The 16,755-nt window shown below is 32.5% G+C and overlaps 1 protein-coding gene across 1 annotated transcript; it reads left to right on the top strand.

The window, feature by feature from the left end:
• Nucleotides 1–352: 352 nt before the first annotated feature.
• Nucleotides 353–16,291, top strand: LOC144839355 (uncharacterized). Its single transcript, XM_078694671.1, has 14 exons — nucleotides 353–677; nucleotides 8,452–8,671; nucleotides 9,236–9,300; nucleotides 9,765–9,878; nucleotides 10,831–10,962; nucleotides 11,102–11,212; nucleotides 11,861–11,980; nucleotides 12,268–12,384; nucleotides 12,855–12,971; nucleotides 13,337–13,453; nucleotides 13,917–14,036; nucleotides 14,513–14,629; nucleotides 15,399–15,515; nucleotides 16,079–16,291. The coding sequence occupies exons 1-14, from the start codon at nucleotides 473–475 to the stop codon at nucleotides 16,249–16,251; spliced, it is 1,845 nt and encodes a 614-aa protein (XP_078550797.1). The 5' UTR covers nucleotides 353–472; the 3' UTR covers nucleotides 16,252–16,291.
• The last annotated feature ends 464 nt before the right edge of the window (nucleotides 16,292–16,755 follow it).

The raw sequence follows: 16,755 nt of genomic DNA, 5'->3' as shown, positions 1-16,755 counted from the left end.
TTTAAGCCTTAGTATAAAATATATCTATCTATAAATAATAAAAAATAATGGTTTACAGGATCGGCTTCCCAACCCCCTCTACTACCAATGGGTCTTGCGCACTGTACATGATTTTCAAAATAATTTTAGTGTTCGTGTCCCGCACCGTGCATGCTCACGATTATTGTATGCCTCATCGCACCTTCAAGATTCGGGGAGCTTTATTGTGTATGAAAAGGGTGCGTAGGTGTAATGAATGGGTTCCCTATTGTGACTAAAGAATTAAGGTTTTCCATTGTGAAAGCTGCTATTCGCTGGGTTAAGGCTGAGCAGGTTCAATGAGTATGTTAGTACCGTGTCAGCGTGTGAATACTACTACCGTCTTTTGGAGTTAATATCGTTGGTATCATATCGTTCAGTTGTTATTGGGAATGTTATTATTTCTTAAATATTTTCACTCGCGCATTTGAGATCACTGCTACGAAAAGCAGAAATGTTTTATTTACGTTGTGTTTTGTTGGTAATAAATACCATACTTACGATAGGCGTCTGGGGATACCGTACAGGAGCTCCCCAGATCAATGAGGTTTGTGATAATTTGACGCCGATGCACAACTCGGCTGGAGCAATGACAGAGGAGTCAAAGTACACAGTGATGACATCAAGTAGTTCGTATGTTGCCGGAGAAGACTTGACAGGTAAGAACACATAGGATGTATATATGCCCAAGATGCATACTTGTGGTAAATTGAATTCGCGCGAAAAATTATCTGTGTAGGCCTACCAGCACGTGTGACACATTGGCGCATGTTTAGTGCTGCTAAATATGGGATCACTTTCAGAAAAAAAAGTCTATGCTAGTGATCTATTGTATAATTATACATTTTTTGCATAGGTTGCAAATAAAAATATTGAAATCATATGAATACAAAAGGTGCTCCATTATTCTGTTTTATTGATGTAACAAATTGTGCTCGCACGTCATCAGCATAAAATACCATAACATGTATCTATATATCTCTATTATAAAAGGAATGTCGGATCGGATCAGGTGCCGTTTTCGGCCACCTCGACTTGTATGGATTATACCATTATTATGATAGGGGTGTGGTGTATTATGTTTTATGTAGAGAAGGGTGTCTATTGAATGGGAAGACAATACAATTGTTCTGTTATGTAACCTACAATACAGAACATCAAAAACTAGCAAGCATGTACTTTTTATAAGGCATGTTATTATTAGGTACTGTGTTACGGAATGCCAAGATTTTGTAACAATATTACTACATTACCTATATACTGAAAGTAGGTATACTTACTTACTATATATAAAAACTAAACTAAACACTACAGTATAATCAAAATTTTAACATATTAAATACTATGTTATGCCTTATCTGGATTTAAACACATTAAATTTTAGTACAATCGGAATCGAAATTAGAAAATCTTAAATACTAACAGTACAATCGGAATTAAAACATCGATCATAAATACTACAATACAATCTGAATTAAAACATGTTAAACTACAAAACAACTAAACTAAATATCACAATCGGAATTAAAAAAACTTAATACTGCAGTACAATCGATATTAAAATATTCTAAATACTACATTACAATCGGTTAAATTACCTACACTCTATAATGTTGTGAAATATAAGAATGAGATTTTAAGTGAGACTGAGAGTCTTTTGGATCCCTGTCAATTTGCCTACCGTTCTAAAAGGGGGTAAAAGATGCAGTTACAACTGTATTACATAAAATACTTGGTCATGTTGACAGGCAAAATTCGTATGCCAGAGTTTTATTCTTAGATTTTTCGTCCGCTTTTAACACTTTGCAACCTCATATTTTAATGGAGAAAATGAATGTCTTGGGTATAAATCCAGCTACTATTTTATGGATCAATGATTTTTTTAAAGATAGGGAACAATTCGTCTGTTTTAATGATAATATTTCAGAAAACCTTATGTGCAATACTGGTGCACCACAAGGTTGTGTTTTATCTCCTATTTTATTTTCTTTATATACTAATGATTTTAAATGTTCAGATGATCTAGTTTTAACCAAATGCTTTACTGTGAAATACGCTGATGACACCGGTCTAGTTGGCCCGATAAAACATGATGACCCTAAGTCATATTTTGATAATGTCAGTTATTTTTCTACTTGGTGTTCTAATAACTATCTAAAATTAAATGTTAACAAGACCAAAGAAATGATCATTGATTTTAGAAAAGGTAACAAAACACATGATAAGCTATGTATATTAAACAATGAAGTGGGAGGTTTTAGGAACTTTAAGTATCTAGGCTTGACTCGTTCTACAGCAAACGGTTTGCCCATGTATGTATTCCATGCTAGACACAAATCATCCTCTTCATGGCGACATTGTCAGCTCCGTTTTGTTCGTTATTATACCGTTTTGATGCAAACATTGTTCAATTAGAACATGTATTTCTACACAGAAACGTTTAAAACGTTTTAGAAAACCAAACGTAAAAACACGCAATGTCAAACGCTGTGTTTTCTGGGAACAAAATGGTACAGATTCATTGACAAAATTATAATGTTTATTTGTTTTACTGATTACCTAATAATCAGTATGTGATAGATCTTATTAAATGTACTACTGTCATCTTTGTTTAAATATGTACTACTGTCTTATCGTTAGATAAATTATATTTTTTATTTGTAACTGGAATAAAAACTAATTTCTTTATATACTTTCTGTATTTATAAATACGTATAATTATTCAATATCCACCATAGGTAATCCACCTAATATCCATATTAGGAAAGGATACCTACAAATTATATAGAAATAAAGACCCATAACATACTGTATTAACTTGAAAACTGCAATTAATTCTACAGCATGCAGGGCGTAGTTGTTTTCCCTTTGTTGCTGAAACATAATGCACTAAACAAAAGAACAAAAGCAGCAGTATTTTAACACATTAGCACACTCAATTAATACATGGGACACCCCTATTTTCCCATCTTTTTATAATGGTATAGTCCATACAAGTCGAGGTGGCCGAAAACGGCACCTGGTCATTCATTTCAAAATAATTGGGACACTTAAGCTTTCTTCTCTGAATGTCTGTACGACGTACAGGATCCGTTGACATAAATTTATCCATGTTAATACACTGTATCCGCTTCGCCTTGTCGAGTTCACCACAGAAATCCTGAAATAAACAAAGGAGGGCTTACCCTAACCCAGAATACAATAGAAACCTATTCAACGATGATAAGAAGGTGTGCTGGTGTTTTGTACTATGCTGGCTTGTTTACACTGACATAGCTAAAAGAAACTATAAAAAAATGTAATTAAAAATATTATATTTACAAAGCGCATTGAGAAACAAATCTCCATGCTTAGTTATTAGTGTGTAGTGTTTGGAACATTTAAGGCCAACATCTACAAAATAAATTATATATTATTTATATTCTTTAAAAAAAAGGAAAAACTTCAACCTGACGCAGTCTGCCATACAATTTCGAAAAGGTGCCATTCGTCGAAACAAAAAATAATTCAGGTATATTTATTGTCTAAAAAAAAGACGATAAATGATACAAATAGTCATAAGGCTAAAACCATAACATTTTACATTAAAAAGGTTACAGTTTATAAGAAAATATATGCATATATGTAAATAGTATAAAATGTATAGACAATTAAATATAAAAAAAAACCAGAAAACGACATTCAAATAAAACTAAGTAAAGGACGTCAAAGTAAGGAGTCTTAAGATGGTAACATTTGATCCATCCACCTTATCAAGACACTGTCCAACTCTGGTTGTCAAGATTGGGTTGTTCCTCTTAATAACTATAATAACAACAAGGTGTTTTACATAATAGAATATTGAGGAATGTAGAATATGTCAGATTTCATCCTATCGAACCTTCCTCTCACCCAGTTTGTCGGTGGTATCATTTTATTAGGTTTATGCCATTGGAAACCAATGTGTACAGTAATGTATTACTAGTGTAATCTTGTTCTTTACATTGTCTTGTAAATTTGGATTGAAATTGATTTATATGAATAAATGAAAGGAATGAACAAATTAATTTCTTTCATGTTATAGGTCTACTTTTAAGTCTGTTTCAATTAATCTTCTTGATTTTTCTATATTCCTCTTCATTAAAAACAAAGAAAGCTATAGAGACATGGGTACTTGATCAACGTTCTTCCTACAATCCTCTAACACGTCTGAAAAAATCAATTATGTCGATTTGTCGAAACATAAATAGCTGGATTAAACAAGGCAGGTTATTGACAAAAGGAGTAACAATAAAGAACTTAATATTGACTATTCACATTCCTTAATGGTAAATTAAACCTTTAGTTCGTATTATAGGTCTACTAACCACGGGGGATGATCCAATGTTAGGGCCTACGCTTATTACAAACACCATGCATATACATTACATTATTATACATTATACTTGTTGAATAAATTATTTACATAACTCAACAACAGACTACACCTTGTATATATTTACATACGATCGTGACATTAGACAAATAGGTACACCTTACTATATCATAATATTGACTTTTTACCTGAAGTACATACTGAATATGCTGTTTAATTTTAATAGAATTAGGTTTAGGAGAAAATAATAGTAAGAATACACTTAGGTTTAAGTCAGGTTTTTCCATTTTTCATGTTGACATTTAGTTACATACAGTTATATACTGCAAGGAACAATAACCCAAGCCATTGTTCATAGATACAAATAGACACATAACACAGTAGAATTATTGTACTGTCATCACTTTGTTTTTCATTGTTCGATTTACACAAGTTGTATTGAATTTCTATACAATATACAGTTCTGGAAAGAAGCATTTCTGTACAAGATAGTTCATAGTTGAGTGGTTATTTGGTTCACGAACTAACTCTAAATACTGTATGGCCTAGAGAAAACTAATTGTTTAAGTATTTTTGGCCAAAGAGTAATATCAATATTAACATCCATTTCGTTTATTAATTATTAATTTACTGTTATAGCTTTTGGAATAATTGTAATTGTGGTCACTGTGTTTAAATTTTTCTGTATTCCGTAGTAAAACAGTAGGCCCATGCGTGAGAAAATTAAATCGAATTCTTTGAGAGACTAAAAATATCAGTACTAAATGCATAAAGTGGACTTTATTTCGTTAATCAAATTATTATTGTTTGCGTTATATTGTTGGTATTTGTGTCTGTTGCCTCTCTAGCTATTGCCGCCCAAAGACACACCCAGACCGCATTTTTAAGCCACTAGAAATACCAATCATAACTGGGTCTTTTGTATGTAAACCACCTCTTGACAGGTTTCACAACACTTCCGTTGGTCCGTGACTCTTTTTATTCACTATCTACTTCAAAATCTGTCTTAAAAATTAGTCAAGTTAATAACAATATTGATTACGATGTTTCTAAAAGGTGATTAAATACTTGATTGTTGTGAATATAAAACCCAACTTTTCAACGTTTTCATTTCATCAATCGCTGTATTGTTCCTTATGGTCGTCGTCGTCATAAAATTGTATAACAAACCCTGCTGGCGAATTTCTATTAAAAATGGGTTTGTGGATAAAAATAATTGACGTAATATTTACATTGCTATTAACTAGTTTAATTGTAGTTTTAACTGATTTGTATGTTCGCTTTTACTCAGACATATCTGTATCAGTATTTTGCGAGTGATTGGAAATGTAATGCAATGCGTTTAGATAACTCATGTCTTTCTGATCCCATCTACATTTTCTCCAGATTATTTTTTCGAGTATCTTTCTTCACAATAACAATTTTTACTTTAATTTTTGACTCTACATCTCACTATGTAGGTCGGTCGGTAGGTAAACACTAACATGAGCACGCTACTGCAGCCATCTGTATGGCCTTGTTAAAATAACAACAACAAGTTTTTGATGAGGTAGCAATCCAAAGATATTGCCAAATTGCGCGCGTGACGTAAATCTGTGCGAGTGACGTGTGCTAGAACAGATAGATCACATTCCTACTCAAGGAATTGTGGACTTGTAGGCATACTGTATAGCGATATACAAGTTTTGCATACCAAGGAGTTGCGGGGAATTCCTTGTATTCAATCAGATTAATTACGGTTCAACAAAGCCACCGGTTAGTTTACCTGTGGAATGTCACCACCATCAACCAACCGATTTGGTTCGCTTGATTGAATCACAATAGCCGTGACTGCCGGCTGCTGACACAAATAGTGACAATGTGTACCGTGTACAACGCTTATACGTACATGGGATGGAACTACAATAAGACCAACCCAAATCCCATTCATGGAAAATTCGTGGTGAGGTGGTCCATATTTTCCATTTTAGCTAGGATCCGATGAGTGAGCCTAGTACGGACCTGTCTTTTAAAATTGTTAAGTTAAGTTTATACTGTTTTTAGTTTTGTGATGCGTTTTTACGTTGGCTGAACTACCAGGATTTTGTTGGGGATCTATTTCTTCATAGTGTGGACATTGTGTGTAAAAACAAATCCATAAAGTCAATTTTACTGTATATAAACAACATGATTAGCCTTACACGTACACGTATGGTAATCATAAATAACGTAGAAATTACTTGTTGTGTATCATCATCAATATCCAACGGACAATGAATCGTTGAAATAGAACTTGTGAATTGCTCCATATAGTAGGCTATATATCTGCCCAGTATCACAACGAATTCCGTAATACAGTTTCACATTATTATGAACTAGAGCTCCCCCTCTATGAAGTGTAGACGATGGTTTTCGGAGTGATAATGTTCTCATTGTACGTTTTCTGTCGGTTACCATTATTGAAAATGCTTGACATTCGTAAAACTAAACTACTCTGTTTCACAGTGTCTTAGATGATTAATAACATTTTAAAGTATAGTGTTTATTGTTTGGTAGGGCCCTTATAGGGCGGAGGTGGGAAGGCGGAGTTCATTTGAGGGAGGTGCTTATTCGAGGGATATGTTACATTTTTTAGTTTTAATAATATGGTAACATTTATAATCAAATGAAATCCTCTACTAGATACAAAAAGTGGTTAAAAAGAATAAAAAATGCTTGGTAAATTGTAGATAACAATGCGATGAATTCTACTACAAAGAGTATAATTGTGTTATTATAAATGTGGATGGACGTTTATTAGATAGTTGGGTTGGGGGGGAGGGATTATTATTCAAAGTGATGTTTTATTGGAGAGGCGTTTATTCAAATAAATACCATCCTAATAGTTAATACATTATTTAATTTAAACATCTTTTGAAACTAACTTCCGTGACAGAGTGGGCCGTTTCGGCCCAAGAAAGAAGACATTACGGCTTGCAACATGGGAAGACATCTCGGTCCTAACGGGACACAGATAGCCTACAGTTATTCCTGCCACCTTACTCAATAAAACTCTGCTATCAGGATTTCACTCGATTTTAAACAAAATGTCTTATCATCAAATCTCCTTATGTAATGTTATAATACTATTCCCCACAATATATTCCGATGCTTTATGGCGTATATTTAATTTGATCTTTATTAATTTGCAGTATAGTTTTTATTTTTTAACTACTGTACCTTCACACGCTCCTAAAATAAACAAAAAACTGAAATGGCTATAGCCACTAATGGCCAACTTAAGCGCCAGTCCTACTATCGGTTTTTTTCTTCCGTCTTTCAAAGGGACACTGTATTGATTGATGGAAAGTGCCTTCCAGTCACCTTTAGGGTCAAATCTATTATTTTAACTGCTCCTTGTGTATAAAAGAGAGAAAATAGTTGAAAACAGGTTGTTGCAAGGTGAACTCATCGTGAACCCGGAAATTACTTTGACCGCGAAAAATTGAAATTGAGTTAAAAATCTACTGTTGAAATCATAAATTTTGTTTAAAAACTCTTTATAACATCTTTCTAGATCGAAATATGGAACAATATCGTAATAGTGAAAACTAATGCTATCAAATTTACATTTCACGGTACATCTGAGATAGATCATGTAGGTATCCAAGGCAGAGATTTGTACCGAAGTTTTTCCATTGTGCTCGCCTATGTCAGAATTAACCATAATTTATATATAGATGACATGCTTATCCTATGTTATATGGCATGATACGATACATGTGATACTGTATTACAGAATTTGCTGTACAAATTATAGATACAGTACCGAGAATCAATGCACATGGTGATTAATATATAATAGTAAGAGAAAAAAAGTATTTTTTGTTAATTAATTGTTGTATGTTATTGTATTGTCAAATTGTATTTTTGTGAGAGTCCTTAATGATCAGCTTCGGCTGGATGGATCACTCTTGTAAAATATATTTGAATGAATGAAATAAATTAAAAATAAATTAAATAAATAATATAATACTTATGATTACACTTAAGGATATAAAGTTTGTAGGGCGCGTCCTATTGAAATGGTGCCCATAGATTTGTTCTTTCTCTAATTTTAGTTGAAATAATTGGCAATGAGTTTAGAGGTATCATCATGCAAGCTCGTAACACAGCAAATGAGCCTGTTGGTACTTGGGTGACCGGATCTTCAAATTTCTTCAGGACTATAGATTGTAACAATGCTGGAGATACATTAACTCACACAAGTAATGAACTAAAACAGAATTCGGAGCTGGTGTGGAGGGCTGATCCAGATCAAGTTGGAACAATACATTTTAGGTAGGCCTAAGTAAAGGAATCAAGGGGGTTAAGTAGCGTTGTTATGCTTCCTTTTATTGTAACATAATGAAGACAAATTTAGCAGCCTAATGATAAACATTAGATATAATTAGGCCTTTTTATATAAACTTGGTTTATGGTTTATTTCACGAAATGTGCCCACCTGTTCTACCAACGTTTAGTTCTTCTGGGTCGTTATAACACACATCAGATAAAATTACACGATTTGCAATTCAACAATACAACCGTAGGCTATAAACACATGGGAGGTACCATTTCCTCGCATTTTACCACAGACAATAGTAAATGAAAAGATCAAGAGTACAGTTGAAATGATTTATTTAAAAATGAAACCCGTATTAATTGTGTAAATGAATAAGACAGTTTCCAGCAGTATAATGTAGGCCTAAATGAAAGAAAGTTTGTAACAACAGCGAGTGTCATCTTAAATCTTCTCGAATATTCTGCTTAAGCTTACCTCCCTAGTAAAACGACACGAATCCTACTGTTCGCAACAACTGAATCATTGGTTACCAAAATAATATTATTTTTTTCATCTTTCAGTTATACAATTGTTCAAAATTTTAGCGTTTTCTGGACTAATATAGCGGGAATTGAAGTCAACCCAGGTAAGTTTATAAATGTATTAAATGATTTTGATTTTAAACCTTTGGAGAATCAAATGGAAGCTCGATTATTATAAAAACATGCTGAGTACAGTAAATGATAAACTTGAAACGCAATCATGAGTAGTGTAGGTAGTAAGCTTGTTAGCAGATAAAGGGCTATACACTACAGTCAATATAAGTACATACGTGTACAATATCGCTGACTGAGCAGTGTAATGACTAGAACCAAGGCACTTCACATTAAAGCTTATTCGACACTGTGTTCGACCAAGGGAAATCTACCAACAAGACACTGAGCTCGACTTGCCAAGATAGGAGCTCGTTGCAGTACCTTTGACTGTTAAGGGGCGTGGATCTGATCGTGTCGCAGCCACACTTTAATCTCAGGAGCTCAGCATCCTGTTGTTAGATTCCCTTGGTTCGACATCATATGGGTTCAGTTTGACATCAGTACGTTTTTTCAGCTTCAGATGCATGTTCATCAAACCCCTGTAGTAATGGAGGGTCATGTACGGTTGTGTCATCTGGGTTTAGTTGTTCCTGTCAATCAGGCTTCACTGGATCAACATGCCAATTAGGTAACAATAATATTTTCTTTTATACACTTTTCTATTGAAATTTATTTTAGTTTTGAATTGTGAATACGAACAATCTGTGCGCTTACCTTCTTCTCCAGGATAGGCGAGTCTAAAATATGTAAATCATACCACTAAAATCACCACAACAGGACGTCTACTTTAGACGTTTTCGATCTTGCCATGTACCGTTGGTGGTAGTCCCACTTTATGATCAGATCTTGTTTAGAGGCTAATGAATAGCCTAGATTTTTTACGATAAAATATATCCTTTTTCGGAAAGAAATGTTTGGTCAACTTAATAATGTTTAACAAAGATATTTCTAAGCGTGTGTGCATTCCTATTTGGCATCAGAAATCATTTCTATATAAAAATAATGCAATGAAAAAAAACTGAAATGTTATATAGAAAATATTGTTTTACAAATGATATTAATTTTCTATACTATTTAGGTCAATAGCTATTAATAGGCTCTTTCACATTAAACACATCTTTCAAATTAAACCATGTGATTAAACACCGGAGAAACACTGAAGTGTATCCGGAGCGCTAGAGCAATTCATATTGAATAGAAACTCCAGACAAACCCTATTCACATCAACACCACAGTTTTCCAATACTATTTTAATAATATTTACATTATTTTGACTACAATAAATAATCAAATGTTCGGCAAATGGTAACATTCTGAGACAAACAGGAGAATAAGGGTAATGTCTTTCACCTTGCGCCTCTGGTGTGTCCTCGGTAGTCCTCTGAGTTTGAAGAATATTATATTATCTTATCGACAAAAAATGGGATGTGACCATTATATGGACATGATGATGTCATATCACTACCATATTTGAAATATCACTACCATTGGGATTCAATTTGAGCTTTAAAATTAAATAGTCTGCCACTCTCACTCTATGTTTTTGAGAACTTAATTTATTTCATATTTTACAACTTCAGCTGTAAATACTGTATCACCACAGACAGCGTGTACATCAGCACCTTGTCTTAACCAGGGTAGCTGTTTTAATCAGGGTTCCTCGTATTTCTGCATTTGTTTGTCAGGATATACAGGCCAAAATTGTGAATCAGGTAAGGTACTAGGAACGTTATTTCACAGTTTAAGGATGACATAAATAAACATGCGCGCTCATTCAAACCACAAGAGGTAATGCTTTAGAATCTTTCATTGTTAATGGTTACATTATCACAATTGTTTTGTGTTTTTCAGCAACATCATGTACTTCGTCTTCGTGTCAGAATGGAGGAGTGTGCGACACAAATTCCCAATCGAATAGTTGCTTTTGTTTAAACGGGTTTTCTGGCGATTTCTGTGAAATATGTAAGAATAAACTTTTTTATGGATATAAGTAAAAAGGTGCACACGTGTTATTTTTTCCACTATACAGTCTATAAGTGCACTTCAACAAAAAGGGTTGGCACCCATGAAATATGAAGACTATTCGACCTTTCTCCATACATTTGCATACTTTATTCTAGTTCTCCAAATGTCCCATTTAATCAATGGGACAACAATAGAGTTTATAGAACTATAAGTTTGCTCTAGTGAATTAAAAGTTGAACAGTATTTGTTAAATTCTTACCGTAATTAATGAGTACTGTATGATACTCCAGAGTAACTTAATGAAGGTACTTTTATATTAACACATTTAGGTAATAATGCGTTACGAGAATTTTGATTTTCATATAGGAACTATTAGTGCAAGTATGATGTTTGTAAGATGTGAAGTGCTTCCCTTTTATGAATATTGAAGAAACTTTATGCATTAATTTATAAAACAAATACATTCTAGCGATAATTTCTTAATTAGAACAACTAATTGTATTGTTAAAACTGTATCATAGTTGAGTTAAAATATTTATTGATTCTAAATTTATTCTGATTATTATTATTATTCTTTTCCCACTTTAATCATCCAGTGTTTTCCTCCATTAAGAACTTGATTCTATTGTTATTTTAATATTTTAGTACCGACAGTATGTACGGGTACTTTGTGTTCAAATGGGGGAACATGCTTACTTCCTTCTAATGGCGGCTCAGTCTACTGTTTATGTCAACCAGGGTTTACAGGCACACTGTGTGAGACAGGTATGTATGGCAGTATATTATCTACTCAATTGGGAAAGGAATTACGTTTTGTTGATAAGCTCGAACAATCAATTAGAAATTTCTATTTGGATAAGAACTTACAACTGGCTTGTGTGCAAAATAAAAGGGTCGAGTGCGGCTGCGTCAGTCCGCGGTTAGTAGAATGTTACAATGCTCAGCTCTAAGCCTGAATGTTTTTAATCTACATAAATTAACAATTTAGTGTAACATATATCACGACTAAAGGCACTAAATTTCAGTAATATATATTTTTGATTATTTTTTAGGACAGATTTGTACCGCTACGACATGCCAGAATGGGGGTGCTTGTACTGTTACAGCTGATTTTAATTTTATCTGTACCTGTTTGTCAGGTTTTGTGGGGACATTGTGTGAGATAAATGGTAAGTGAAAAGTTAGAAAACATCGGATTGGTAGTTTTGTAATTCTTTGTATGGGGTATATTATATATTAGAATATTAGAGTACTAGAATGCTGTAATGTTACAATGGCAAGAATTTCAGATATAATATTTGGTTAAATGTAGATATATAAAAATTGAGATACATCACAGAAATTACGACTAAACAACACTAAATTTTTCTTTAAAAAAAGATATTTTGCGATACTGTTTATCTTTGTTCAATGTCCTATCTATTTACAACATCTTTGCCCAAAAGAATATGGATTTTACAGAGTAATTTCAACCAAGTGATTCAACTAATATTATAATACCTATTAAAAAGAAATAACAAAAAGAAACTATAGATCGATAATTATTGAAATATATTCTAAAAAAAATGGCCTTGAAGATACACTTCTTATCAAGCATACTATAGTGTAGTATTTTGTGTTTTCTTTTTCACATCTCTAGTCCTAGCATGCGGATCTAATCCTTGTCAAAATGGCGCTACCTGCTTCGATGGCAATGAAAGTGGAAGTTACTTTTGCCAGTGCACTAATAATTATAGTGGCACAAACTGTGAAAACTGTAGGTATTGTTTTGAGTTTTAAATGCTTATAAATAATTCAATTATTAATATTATTTATTTATTTATTTATTTATAAACTTATTTTACATGGATGACATTTTCATTAAAAATAATGTTCTTACAAATGGTCCATGATGAAAGAAATGTATGCATAAAAGTGAATATTGTTTTTTGTTGTTTTAGATTATAGAAAAACATACAAGAACAATTACATTTTCTCATACATGAGACACTTTATTTGACCACCATTAATTTGCTAAGTGACCATACATTTGGGAAGCTTCACCTTTAGAACGGTGGCATAAAATTAAAAAAATCAACGACTAAACAATTATTTATTTTTATTATTTATTATCAGTTTCAGCCACTTCGCCATGCGTTTCCAACCCGTGTAGTGTCTATACAACAAGCTGTACTGTGACGTCAACCAATGGATATTTCTGTAATTGCTTGCCTGGTTATTTTGGAAATAACTGTGAAGGTATGTTTGATATAATTACATTTATGTATAGTTACTTTGTATTATGCTAATATTACGACTATCAAGTAGATTTGTAATTGTTATTATTGTATTAGTATTGTTGTAAGAATTTATCTGGTTGATGAGTGATGTTTCATCATACCACAAGACTATCACAAATAGTTGCTATCCAATTTGGCTTTAACACGTGTAGAAGCTTCGTTTAGAAGCTTCAAGTAGATGCTAAGTTTGAATCCCTGTTGAAACTACCCTTTGATCTTCCTTTATTGTGCAGAACCTCATTTGAGTATAGTCGCACTCCGGTTGGTCACAGTTATGCAGCTGGGCTTCCTATGCTTTTTCTACATTTTGTGTTCCACACGTTTGATATTATTATTAATAATGTTTCTGTAATAATAATGTTATGCTTTTAAACATGTCTTATGTTATTTGCTTCGATACACTTATTGCTTTTGTTTATTAGCTAACGCTTGTTCAACTTTCCCATGTCTAAATAACGGAAGATGCTTCTTCAACGGCGAAGGTGGCAGCGACTACATTTGCGAATGTGATTATGCTTTTACTGGCTCGCTGTGTGAAATAGGTTAGTTTGAACATTTTGGTCCATGAATTTGACTTTGCTTTAACACATTATCCCTTTATTCGTTACAACCCATGTATTAAAGATATGGGATTTTAGATTATTATTAAGTTCAAATATATCCTGCTATTGTTGCAAACTGTTTCTGAGACTCATGTGTTCAATTCAATGCTTTTTTAAAGATACTGCCAACATTCGTAATGAAAACACTAGAAAACAATATTTGCTGTTATTAAGTGACAGTACTGTAGCTCCGAGTTTAAGATTTTAAAAAATTGTTAAAAATGATAAACCTTTGCATTTGCATTGATAATAACCTCACTTATTCAAGTATCAAGTAAGTACAGCAAGTAAGTAAGTACCTTTAAAAAGTGGTACACGGTACTTTTGTCATTTTATATATAAACAAATAATGGCTTCGATTTGTAAAGTTGGCCATATATCACAGTACTTATGTCATTTTTATATTATAATCATAGAACTGACATGCAACGATAATCCCTGTTTAAACGGTGGAATTTGCTTCACGGCTTCAACTGGATCAGGCTTCTTTTGTCAATGTTTATCTGGATTTACTGGTGATACATGTGAACAATGTAAGTTTGCAATATTTATTTTTTTCTATATTTTAAAAAAGTTTTTTTTGAACTGGTAAATATTATCTGCTTTGATGACATTTTAACTCCTCTAGGTTCACTGATTTATTTAAACATTTTTTCCAATCAAATATCAACTTACACTGTGCCAATAAACGTTATATTTTCCTACTTGTATTCTTGGGATTATTAGCTCAGTGGGGGTGTGTTTTATTGTCTCTACAAATGTTTTTTTAAGACAGTATTGTATTTCAAAGTCATCACCATTGTGAGCAATTATGTCAACAATATTTATTTTGTAAACAATCATCATCTCTTATGTATTTTGTTGATGTACAGGTTTCCTTCTAATTTGAATTTGAATTTTAAAAAGACCCCTTCGATTGAACAATTTGAAGCTCGGTCTACACTATCAAACTAGTTTGACAAAAACAACTTTGATGTGCCCAAATATGGTAGTGATATGACGTCATCGTTTCCATATATGGGCACATCACATTTTTTTTGTCATATTATACAGTTTTACAGTGTAGACAGAGCTTAAGGACCATCTCAACCTAAATGAAACGCAGCAATTAATTGACCCCTCAAAAGAACTCCGTTAAAGGATCCCACCTCAAGACCCTGCTTTGTTATGTATTTTTATATTATTATGTTTTTTATTTTATTTGTAAACCAATGAATAAAAGAACCTCCAATTAAGAACAACATTTTTGCCCACACCAAATTCATTTTCTCTACACTAAATTCATTTTTTTTTATATTTTAGTTCAGAACATTGCTTGTAATAGTTCCCCTTGTTTGAATGGTGGGACGTGTGCGTTACTCGGGACTGGTTTTACTTGTTTGTGTCCGTCACAATTTGCAGGAACTCGCTGTGAAAGTAGTAAGAAACTATTTTATTATTATTTGTATTTTGTACTTTATATGTATTTTTTTTAAACTTAAAAATTAATCTTCAATAAATTGTTTTTCTTTACCATGCCAATTTGGGGATCACACATACAAATGTTTCATCTGATACTGCATTAACTTTTTAAAATAATGGTTAAACGGTAACTGTAATTCTGGATATAAACGTCTAACAGTTTTACAGTTCAGTCTAGGGTGTAATTTATCAAACTTCTTGTAATCTTCGCCAAGCTGAGCAAGGGAGATTACTTTGATAACAAAACAAGTGAAAATGTTTGGGTACATGTTTGTTATATTCATAAAATCAAAATATTTCAATAAATTGACAATTGTATTGTATGTTTATTTGCTAAATTTATGTCATTTTACAAAACCTTTTGTTATATAAACATGTTTTTATCAATTTAATGTAAAAACAATATTTGTGTTTTAATATTATTTTAAATTTAATGTATTTTAAAATACATTATTTATGCAGATATTCTGCATATTCAGTAGGATAATTCAATCATTTTAATATGCATTCCTTATAATAAGATGCACAAGATGTATGCGAGGTACACCTGTGTCAAAACGGAGCTACCTGCGTTGATCGCGGGTCCTTCTACCAATGTTTGTGTTCACCCGAATTCTTTGGAGACAGTTGCGAACAAGGTCTGCAAATGGACGCTTCTAATAATGCAAAATCAATTAATTTTATTTATTCATAAATATTATATGTAGTGTAGCTTTGTATTAGTAATTAACATACATGAGGTTATTTTTTTACAGTATAAATTTATTCATAATCACCGTATGAATTTGTATTAACATACAGGTGATTGTGTTGTTATGGATAAAAACTAAAAATGTTTATACATAGTTTATTAGCATACATATACCATAACTTACTAATGCTTCAGAAGAATTTGCATAGGCCTAAGCAGTAACACTAAAAACATTAAATACATTATTTTCAAATAACCAATATAGATATTCATGATAAACTATATATACCAAAAAAGCAACTACATTGTAGTATTACAGTACAGCAGAAGCCCTCAGAGTGTCTGGTATTAGGAGAGATGACAATGAGAGAACATTATTTTTTTTTATTTCATTCATACATACATACATTATAATTTAAAAACAAATTTGGATCGACATACAATATAATATTTTAGTTTGACGATTTAGGCCCCATGGCCTATATCTGTAATGTTGTATCAATCAAT

This window comes from Antedon bifida, chromosome 4, assembly GCF_963402885.1.
Source record: "Antedon bifida chromosome 4, ecAntBifi1.1, whole genome shotgun sequence".
In the NCBI taxonomy this organism is placed as follows: Eukaryota; Metazoa; Echinodermata; class Crinoidea; order Comatulida; family Antedonidae; genus Antedon; species Antedon bifida.
Note: the sequence above shows the minus strand (reverse complement) of the source record. Positions and strands in the feature narration are given on the sequence as shown.